The sequence below is a fragment of the Lycium ferocissimum genome, chromosome 12 (assembly GCF_029784015.1).
Source record: "Lycium ferocissimum isolate CSIRO_LF1 chromosome 12, AGI_CSIRO_Lferr_CH_V1, whole genome shotgun sequence".
In the NCBI taxonomy this organism is placed as follows: Eukaryota; Viridiplantae; Streptophyta; class Magnoliopsida; order Solanales; family Solanaceae; genus Lycium; species Lycium ferocissimum.
In genome coordinates, this window is record NC_081353.1 from 191,344 (window position 1) to 201,802 (window position 10,459).

General features: G+C 43.7%; 1 protein-coding gene across 1 annotated transcript; it reads left to right on the plus strand.

Moving 5' to 3' along the window:
- Nucleotides 1-8,738: 8,738 nt before the first annotated feature.
- On the plus strand, nt 8,739-10,173 carry LOC132040909 (uncharacterized). Its single transcript, XM_059431596.1, has 3 exons — nt 8,739-8,921; nt 9,421-9,705; nt 9,802-10,173. Exons 1-3 carry the CDS (start codon nt 8,739-8,741, stop codon nt 10,171-10,173), a joined length of 840 nt encoding a protein of 279 aa, XP_059287579.1.
- The last annotated feature ends 286 nt before the right edge of the window (nt 10,174-10,459 follow it).

The window sequence follows — 10,459 nt, forward strand, 5'->3', positions numbered from 1 at the left end:
TCAACATTCTTATTCCTCCACAAGACTTTAACGGAGACTACATATTTGGTTCGCAGCCGACGGACCTACCTGTCCAATATAGCCACTGGAACCTCTTCGTACGATAACTGCTCGGTCACCTAGACATCATTTACTGGTACAACTCTTGAAGGATCTCCGATACACTTACAAAGCATTGATACATGAACTACTGGATGTACCGATTCTAACTCAGAAGGCAATTCTAGTTCATATGCCACTGTACCCACTACACGAATGATCTTATATGGCCCAATATATCGAGGGCTCAGCTCACCCTTCTTACCAAACCTCATCACTCCTTTCATAGGGAAAACTTCCAGGAACACCCAGTCGCCCATTTTGAACTCTAGCTTTCGTTGCCGATTATCCGCATAGGATTTCTGTCTGCTCTGGGATGTTAGCAACCTCTCTCTAATTTCCTTCATCTTATCAACTGCTTGCTGAATTAAGTCTGGGCCTAGCAACTGATTCTCCCCAACATTAAACCATCCTATGGGTGATCTACACCTTCGCCCATATAAGGCCTCATAAGGAGCCATTTGAATACTGGAATGGTAACTGTTGTTATACGCGAACTCTATAAGAGGCAAATGATCCTCCCAACTGCCCTGAAAGTCAAGCACACAAGCTCTGAGCATATCCTCAAGGGTCTGTATAGTACGCTCTGTACAGTACGCTCTGCTTGTCCATCTGTCTGGGGGTAGAATGCGGTGCTAAGACTCACTTGAGTCCCTAATCCCCGCTAAAAAGACTTCCGTAAATCTAGCTGTGAACTGTGCTCTCCTATCTGAAATAATAGCTGAAGGAACACCATGGAGTCGTATAATCTCCTTAAGATAAAGCCTCGCATAATCCTCGGCCGCATAAGTAGTTCTCGACAAAGTAAACTAGAGCCGACTTTGCGAGCCTATCAACTATGACCCATATCGAATCACACTTCCGCTGAGTACGGGGAAACCCTGTAATAACGTCCATATTAATTACCTCCCACTTCCATGTCGAGATCTCCATAGCTTGCAATAGACCTCCGGCTTCGGTGTTCTATTTTGACTCCGCCGACAATTTGAACACTGAGCGACAAATTCTGCTATATCTCCTTTCATACCATCCCACCAATAAACTTCCTTGAGATCATGGTACATCTTTATTGAGCCTGGATGAATAGAATAGCGGGAGTAATGTGCCTCCCCCATAACCTGCTGATGGAGTCCTGCAACACTAGGGGCACACAATCTGCCTCGATATCTGAGCACTCCATCACCTGTAATCACAAAGGGTGTCATTTCTTTCTGAGGTGATGTATCTCGGTTATGAACTAGAGCAGGATCTTTATACTGACGCTCCTTTATCTCAACTACCAAGGATGATACCGCTGTGTCTTGAACAGTAACCCCTGCATCACCTGAATCTATCAATCGAACTCCGAGGCTAGCTAATCAATGAACCTCACGGACCATTTCTCTTTTCTCCGCCGGCACATACGATAAGTTACCCATAGATTTACGACTGAGGGCATCGGCTACTACATTAGTTTTTTCGGGATGATACAGAATATCCACATCATAATCTTTTAACCTCTCCAACCATCGCCTCTGACGCAAGTTCAAATCCTTCTGCGTAAAGATGTACTGGAGACTCTTATGATCGTATATAGATATCAATATGGACACCGTATAAGTAGTGCCTCCATATCTTCAAGGCATGAATCACTGCCGCTAACTCAAGATCATGGGTTGGATAATTCTTCTCGTGCTTCTTCAACTGTCTAGAAGCATAAGCGACAACCTTACCATGCTGCATCAATACACAGCCCAATCCAACACCTGAAGCATCACAATATACCACATAGCCATCTGCTCCCTCTGGAAGAGTCAAAACTGGTGTTGAAGTTAGCTTATCCTTCAACATCTGAAAACTCTACTCACAAGCATCTGTCCATTGGAACTTAGCTGATTTCTGAGTCAATTTGGTCAATGGGGCTGAAAGAGAGGAAAATCCTTCTACAAACCTTCTATAGTAACCTGCCAAACCCAAGAAACTACAGATCTCCATTGGTGCCATGGGCCTTGGCCAATTCTTCACAGCCTCAATCTTTTGAGCATCCACTCTAACGCCTTCCTCTGAAATAATGTGGCCCAGAAAAGCCACAGAGTTCAACCAGAACTCACACTTAGAAAACTTGGCATACCACTCTTTACCTCGAAGAATTCCAAGCACTGTCCGCAGGTGTTTTGCATGATCGACTCTAACGGCGAATAAACCAAAATATCATCTATGAACATAATCACGAACAAATCTAGAAAGGGTCTGAATACACGATTCATTAAATCCATGAATACGGCTGGGGCATTGGTTAGCTCGAACGACATAACACGGAACTCATAGTGGCCATATTCAGTCCGGAATGCCGTCTTCGAAATGTCTTCCTCCTTTACCCTAACCTGGTGGTATCCTGACCTCAAGTCTATCTTCGAGAAATACTTGGCGCCTTGCAACTGATCAAATAAATCATCAATCCTTGGGAGCGGATACTTATTCTTTACAGTCACTTTATTCAATTGCCTATAATCGATACACATTCACAAGGAACCATCCTTCTTTCTTACAAATAACACTGGGGCTCCCCACGGCGATGTACTAGGCCTAATAAAGCCCTTCTTAAGAAAATCTTTCAACTGCTCCTTCAATTCCTTCAACTCCGCAGGTGCCATCCTATAAAGAGGAATAGATATTGGCTGAGTATCTGGCAATAGATCAATAGTAAAATCAATCTCCCCCTCTGGAGGAATGCCTGGAAGCTCATCTGGAAATACTTCTGGGAACCCATTAACCACAGGGACGGACTGAAGAGTCGGCGGCTCTGCTTGCACATCTTGAACTCGAACTAGATGAAAAATATACCCTTTTCTGATCATCTTCTCTACCTTAAGGTAGGAAATAAACCTACTCCTAGGCGAAGCAGCATTGCCCTTTCACTCTAAGACGGGTTTGCCTGGGAATTGAAATCGAACCATCTTTGCTCTACAGTCAACATTAGCATAACAAGAAGCCAACCAGTCCATGCCCATAATAACATCAAAATCAATCATATCTAACTCAATCAAATCTACTACGGTGTGGCGGTCACAAACTATAACAATAAAATCTCGATATACTCGCCTAGCTATAACCGGATCACCAACTGGCGTAGACACCTCAAAAGGTTTAATCAGCCCAGGCTCTATCCCAAACTTGCCAGCAACAAATGGCGTAACATATGATAAAGTGGAACCTGGATCAATCAGTGCATAAACATCATGGGAGGAAACCGATAATATACCTATTACAACATCAGGAGATGTCTCGCGGTCCTGTCTACCGGCCAATGCATACACACGGTGCTGAGGACCGCTCGAGCTGATGCTTCACTCCTCCCTCTACCTCGCCCTGCTAGCGTCTGAAAAAGTTGCCCTGAAGGGCGCACTATGGAATAAAAGCCAGCCACAGACCCTATAGGCTGAACCATGCCAGTACCAATCCTCATTGGGCACTCCCTCACCCTGTGGCCTAGCTGGCCACAAGCATAACAACCATCTGATCCCAGTTGACACTGACCGGCGTGTAACTTGCCACACTGGGCACATCGCGGCAAAGGGTGTCTCATCTGGCCTGACTCCGGTCTGTACTGAGAGCCTGATGCTCTAGAACTCTGGCATGCTTCGGAATAAGGAGACCAGTCAAATCTCAGACCTGGAAATCGCGGAGATGCACTCCCTACTGAATGGAAACGATATCGGGGATGCTGTTGTCTTTGTCCTCCCTAAATTCACCCCCAATATCAAAAGATCTGGACCTCGTACCATGGCCCCGGTCACGATCACGATCTGTCCTCCTCTGGCGCTTGCGATCTTCCAAATTCTGCGCATATGCCTGTATATAGGAGATATCCATGCCTGGCTGTAATGCGGCAGTCGTACAAGCATCAATCAAATGTGGCCCCAAACCAGCCACAAAACGATGAACTCTATCCTCCATCTCAGCCACCATGGCTGGAGCATATCTGGCCATAGAATCAAAATACACACAATACTCCTGGACGCTCATACTGCCCTGCTCAATACGTAAGAATCTATCTGCTCGGGCTCGCCTGACCTCAGGAGGCAAATAATGACGGATAAAAGCATCTGAGAACTCTCGCCACACAGCTGGAGGGGCATTCTCTCCCCTAGATAACTCCCAAGTCTGATACCACTGTATTGCAATATCACACAGCCTATATGAAGCCAACTCTACGGACCTGACCTTATCCGCATACATAAACCTCAAAGTCCTCTGCATACCATCGATGAAATCCTGGGGGTCCATATTCTGCTTTACTGCGGAAAACTCTGGAGGACCTAACCCAAGGAAGGTCTTAACCCTCGAACTACTAGTCCCATCAGCCTGGTCAGCACCAACTCCCTGCCGCTGAGCCTGAGCGGCTACTAATCTGGTCAAAAATCGTACGGCATCCCGTACATCCTGGCCCGGTGCATCCAGCTGAGGAATTGGGGCTGGTGCTGGAGGCGGTGTATGCGATTTCTCAGATGGCCCCTCAACCTGAATCTCATCCTGGTCTCTCGTGGCCTGTCGAGTGCGGCTAGTGGCCTCACCTGTGGCTTTCTTTCCTTTCTGGGCAGCTGTAGCTTTCTTGGGAGGCATCGCTGAAATCATAACAAATCATCAGAAGGCGAACGCCTAACACATGACTCTATCGCGCAATCTAAGAGAGAAAGAATGACATCATCTTAAATGTCCTGTAGCCTCCTGTTTATAAGTGTGGTGCACAACACGCCCATAAACAAGACTCTACTAGACACGGTCTGTAGACAATCCTAGGACGGAACTGCTCTGATACCACTTCTGTCACGACCCAACCGATGAGCCGTGACGGGAGTCTGACCTCTAGCGACCAAACACCCCTATACTCATATCTGAATCATTCTGAACATTAAGGGCCCATAAAATGGCTTAAACTGATCTCATAATTAGACGACATCATGAACGCTGAACAATCTGTATATACATAAATATGCTGAAGGAACAGTGCAAGCCAACTAGGCTGCTACATATGCTGTACACAAAAGAATAGAAGCCGACAAGGCTACATCATCTGACTAATACATACAACTGTCTACAGACCTCTACTGGAATGAAAGCTGTAGAAAGGACGGGACAGGGCCCCGTCATACCCATATGCATACACATCAAAAAGGGCATACCAAAACTGACTATAGCTTCGGGTCGAATGGAGCGTACTAACCATTGCTAGATCTAGAGGTCTTACTGAGCTAGACCACCTGTCAGCCTCCCTATACCTATAGGCATGAACGCAGCCTCCCGAGCAACGGGGAGTCAGTACGAATAATGTACTGAGCATGTAAAGCATACGATCAACATCATATATATATATACACACGAGAACCATGGATAAGATCTGAACTCATAAGCTGAAATAACTGAATGCATGTACTTGTATGAACTAGTATCTGCCTGAATCTGCATAAACCTGTATAACTGACAATGCCTCTGTGGGTGCATAATATGCATGCTCATGCCTATCAATGAATGTCATACAGCTGTACATATGTGCGTATACAACGCCTGATATGCACGTATATAATGCCTGTCTCTTTTCTAATATCATACTGGCCTCTCTGCGGCCATCATCATATACGTTGCTGCGATACTTGTTGCCCGATTCTCATATCATCATCATAGTGCACCAGCTGATCAGGTGGTAATGCCTATATAACGCCTACTCCTTTCCATGCCCCATATACATATAATACTTACGTATATAATGCCTTCTAGTCACGGGTCAACATACATATATATACAAATGAATGCAACGCATGAATAACTTTATACATAAAACTGGACCCATGAACAGAAGGAATAATCATAACGGGGTGCATGAATGTCAAAAATCGAAATACTTCTAATGCTTCTAAGAGTACAGTAATATGGACTCGCGTACTCTCTTATTGGATCATATTATAGGATCATGCCAAAGAAGGAAGGGATAGCCTTAACATACCTTGATGTATATCAAATCGTCCGACTCCTACTTCTCGACTTGTAAATCTACAATTAAGATAACATAGACCTTCATTAGGCTATGCACTTCACTTACTAACCTCCTTTAGATGCATAGAGAGCTTAACGAATCATGGACAACATTTCTCTCATAAGCTTAACAACCCTTCAACTCCTCATTCACTTTAATACCAACCATAACAATAATAACAACACTTATATATCAAAATATATTCAAATCCATTCCCAATCATCTCTTAAAATAACCCTAAGCTACTATTTTGTCTTTCATCAACTTACCACTTTCACCACTACCCCCTCTTTACTTAGAATCACTAAAACTCTTGATACTCAACTTAAATACAAAGGTAGAAATGATTTACACACCTTGAGGGGTCAAGAATCGCAAGAATCACTTCAACTTCAACTGCCAAAACTCCACAACTTGAAGAAAGCCTAGAAGCAACCTTTCTTTTTCACCATCTCGGGTTTACGGGGTTCGGGTCTTGTCAAATCTTCACTGATATGATGGAAAATATTGAAAGAGAATATTTTAGGGTTTTCTAATTTTTGGAAGGAGGAAAATATGAAATGAAGTCGTGACCCACATATTTATACTTGAAAGCCAAAAAGGCTATAGTGGTCCGGTTCGACGAGTTGGTTGACGGCCCGTCGACGCATCGACGGTTTGACGAGCTGGTCAATGGCCCGTCGACGCGTCGACGGTCCGTCGACTTTCCCATCGATCTGCGCCTGCAGATGCATGGCTGCGGAATCCTATGGACGCTGCATGTTAATGGTCCGTCAAACATGTCGATGACCCGTCGACGATGACTGGTGTCCTGCAATTTTTTTGGTTCAGTTCCGATCGCGTCAACTTGATTCGCTCAACTACTAACTCTGTAAATTACCCGAGGTACTCTTGTACACGGGGTAAGGCACTTCTTATCTTCAAACTCGGGCTCGGGTCTCTATTCCAAGGGCATACCCAGCTAGAAAATCATAGGTTCTACTACTATGAAGACGAGGGGTGTAACACGTTGAGAGGGGGTGTTTGGTTTGTTTGGCTCATATTTGTGATATTGATGCTAAGACTCCACCACGTGAGTCACTTTCTGTAGTTTGTGAGTTTACAGAGGTGTTTTCTATGGACTTACTCGGTATGCCACCAGACCGTGATATTGATTTTTGCATTGACTTTGAGTCAGGGGCTCACTCTATTTCTATTCCTCCATATCGTATGGCTCCAACAGAGTTGAGGGAATTGAAAGAACAGCTTCAGGACCTTCTCAGTACGGGTTTTATTCATTCGAGTGTCTCTCAATGGGGCGGTCCTGTGTTGTTTGTCAAAAAAGGGATGGGACTATGCAGATGTGCATTGATTATCGCTAGTTAAATAAAGTCACCATTCGAAATAAATATCCTATTCCTCGCATTAATGATCTGTTTGACCAGCTTCAGGGAGCATGTGTGTTCTCTAAAATTGATTCAAGATCGGGCTACCATCAGTTAAAGATTTGGGCGGAGGATATCCTTAAGACATCTTTTCAGACTAGATATGGACATTATGAGTTTCTTGTCATGTCTTTTGGGCTCACTAATGCCCCTGCTGCTTTTATGGATTTGATGAACCGAATTTTTAAGCCATTCTTAGATTCTTTTGTTATTTTATTTATTGATGATATATTGATTTATTCGAAGAGCAGGGAAGATCATGAAAAATATCTGAGAGTTGTCCTTGGATTATTGAGGGATAGGGAGTTGTATGCTAAATTCCCTAAATGTGAATTTTGGCTTGATTCAGTTTTCTTCTTGGGGCACGTGATTTTGAAGGAGGGAATTATGGTTGATCCCAAAAAGATTAAGGCCGTCAGATATTGGGCTAGGTCCACATCAGTGACAGAGATCCGCCGCTTCGTGGGTTTAGCTAGTTACTACCGCCGGTTCGTGAAGGGGTTTGCTTTCATTTCTTCACACTTCACCCGTTTGACACAGAAAGAGGTACCTTTTCAGCGGTCCGGTGAATGTGAAGAGAGCTTCCAAAAGCTCAAGACCTTGTTGACTACAGTACCGATTCTTTCTTTGCCCGTAGAGGGTAAGGATTTTGTGGATTATTATGATGCTTCCCGTTCAACTTTGGGTTCTGTGTTGATGCAGGATAAGAGGGTTATTGCCTATGCTTCTAAGCAATTGGAGATTCATGAAAAGAATTATCCTACTCATGACTTAGAATTGGCAGCACTGGTTTTTTTATTGAAGATTTGGAGGCACTATCTTCATGGTGTCCATTATGAAATATTCACTGATCATCATAGCCTGCAACACGTGTTTACTCAGCGGGATTTAAATTCTAGGCAGCGGAGATGGATGTAATTGTTGAAAGATTATAATATTACTATTTTATATCATCCTATCAAGGCAAACGTAGTGGCAGATGTATTGAGCAGGAAGTCAGCTACTATGATCAGCTTAGCTCGTTTGGTCACTTCAAAGCATCTGTTGGCCATGGAAGTTCAGGCTCTGGATAACAGTTTGGTGCGAATTGATTTATCCATTCTGGCAAAGTGTTGGCTTTTATTGAGGAGAGTTCATCTCTTCTAGACCAAATTAAGGCAAAACAATGTGATGATCTGAGTTTATGCAAAATTCGGGATAAGGTAATGAGTAGTGAGGCGAAGAAGGTTGTGATTGATGAAGAGGGTGTGTTGAGAATTAAGGGGCGCGTGTACGTTCCTCGAATGGATAACTTGATTCAGACAATTTTAGAGGAGGCCTACAGTTCTAGATATTCTATTCATCCTGGTGCTACGAAGATGTACCGTGATCTGAGACAAAGATTACTGGTGGGCTAGGATGAAGCGTGACATAGGTGATTATGTTTGCAAGTGTCTAAATTGCTAGCAGGTTAAGTACGAGCACCAAAGACCCGATGGTACTCTTTAGAGAATGCCCATTCCTGAATGGAAGTGGGAGAGGATAGCCATGGATTTTGTGGTGGGTCTTCCAATGACCTAGGGTAAGTTTGATTTGATCTGGGTCATTGTCGACCGGTTGACTAAGTCTGCACATTTTATTCTGGTCCAGCTTACTTATAATGCCGAAAAGTTAGCCAAGACCTACATTCGTGAGATTGTTAGACTGCATAGGGTTCCTATTTCCATCATATCCGATAGGGGCACGACATTTACATCTCGATTTTGGAAGCATTTGCATTTGGAATTGGGTACTAGGTTGGACCTTAGTACAACTTTCAACCCTCAGACAGATGGTCAATCCGAGCGGACGATTCAGGTTCTTGAGGACATGTTTCGTGCATGTGTGATTGATTTCAGTGGTCATTAGGACCAGTTTTTACCATTGGTGGAGTTCACTTACAATAATAGTTATCATTCAAGTATTGATATGGCTCCATTCGAGGCACTTTATGGGAGGAAGTGTAGACCACCCATTGGGTGGTTTGATACGTTTAAAGTAAGACCTTGGGGTACTGATATGTTGAGAGAATCTCCAGATAAGGTCAAGCTGATTCAAGAAAATCTTTTAGCAGCTCAGCGTAGGCAGAAAGAGTATGCAGATCGAAAGGTTCGGGATCTTGAATTTATGGTGGGGGAACAAGTGTTGTTGAAGGTCTCACCCATGAAGGGTGTGATGAGATTTGGGAAGAAAGGTATGCTTACTCCTCGATATATTGGCCCATTTGAGATTCTTGATTGTGTGGGGGAGGCAGCATATGAGTTAGCTTTACCCCCAGGTTTGTTCGGTGTTCATCTGGTGTTTCACGTCTCTATGCTAAAAAGGTATCATGGTGATGGGCCCTATGTCATTCGTTGGGATTCAGTTTTGTTGGATGAGAATTTTTCCTATGAGGAAGAGCCTGTTGCTAAATTAGATAGGGAGGTGCGTAAGTTGAGATCGAAAGAAATCACGACAGTTAAGGACCAGTGGAAGAATCATCATGTTGAGGAATCCACTTGGGAGACCAAGTCAGATATGCGTAATAAGTATCCCCATCTTTTCGCTGAGTCAAGTACATTTTTTCGTTGTTCCTTCCCTCTTGTTTGTTCAGGGACGAACGGTTATTCAATTGGTATATGATTGTTACACCTCGAAAATTCCGTATGTGTTGCCTTGTGGATAGGCTAATGTGAGCTTAAGGTGATTATGAAACCCTTACGAGATTAAGGAAGGTATTAGATAGCTTAAGGTGTCATGTGAATATGTTAAGTTTAGTTTGTTGATGGAAATGAAATGTAAGTCGTGTTCGGAAAGGTTTCCGCTATGATTGAGCTAATGTTTAATTGGTGATGTCTTGGGGGGCTGCTATAGGACCTACTGTATGGTTAATGAAGTATTATATAAGTGCCAAGAATGTTCCACGAGG

Coding starts and splice junctions, on each gene's coding strand:
- LOC132040909 (XM_059431596.1), top strand. CDS start 8,739: ATGAGTAGTGAGGCGAAGAAGGTTGTGATTGATGAAGAGGGTGTGTTG. Junction 8,922..9,420: donor ATCTGAGACAAAGATTACTG/GTGGGCTAGGAT, acceptor AGTGGTCATTAG/GACCAGTTTTTACCATTGGT. Junction 9,706..9,801: donor GGGAACAAGTGTTGTTGAAG/GTCTCACCCATG, acceptor TGTGTGGGGGAG/GCAGCATATGAGTTAGCTTT.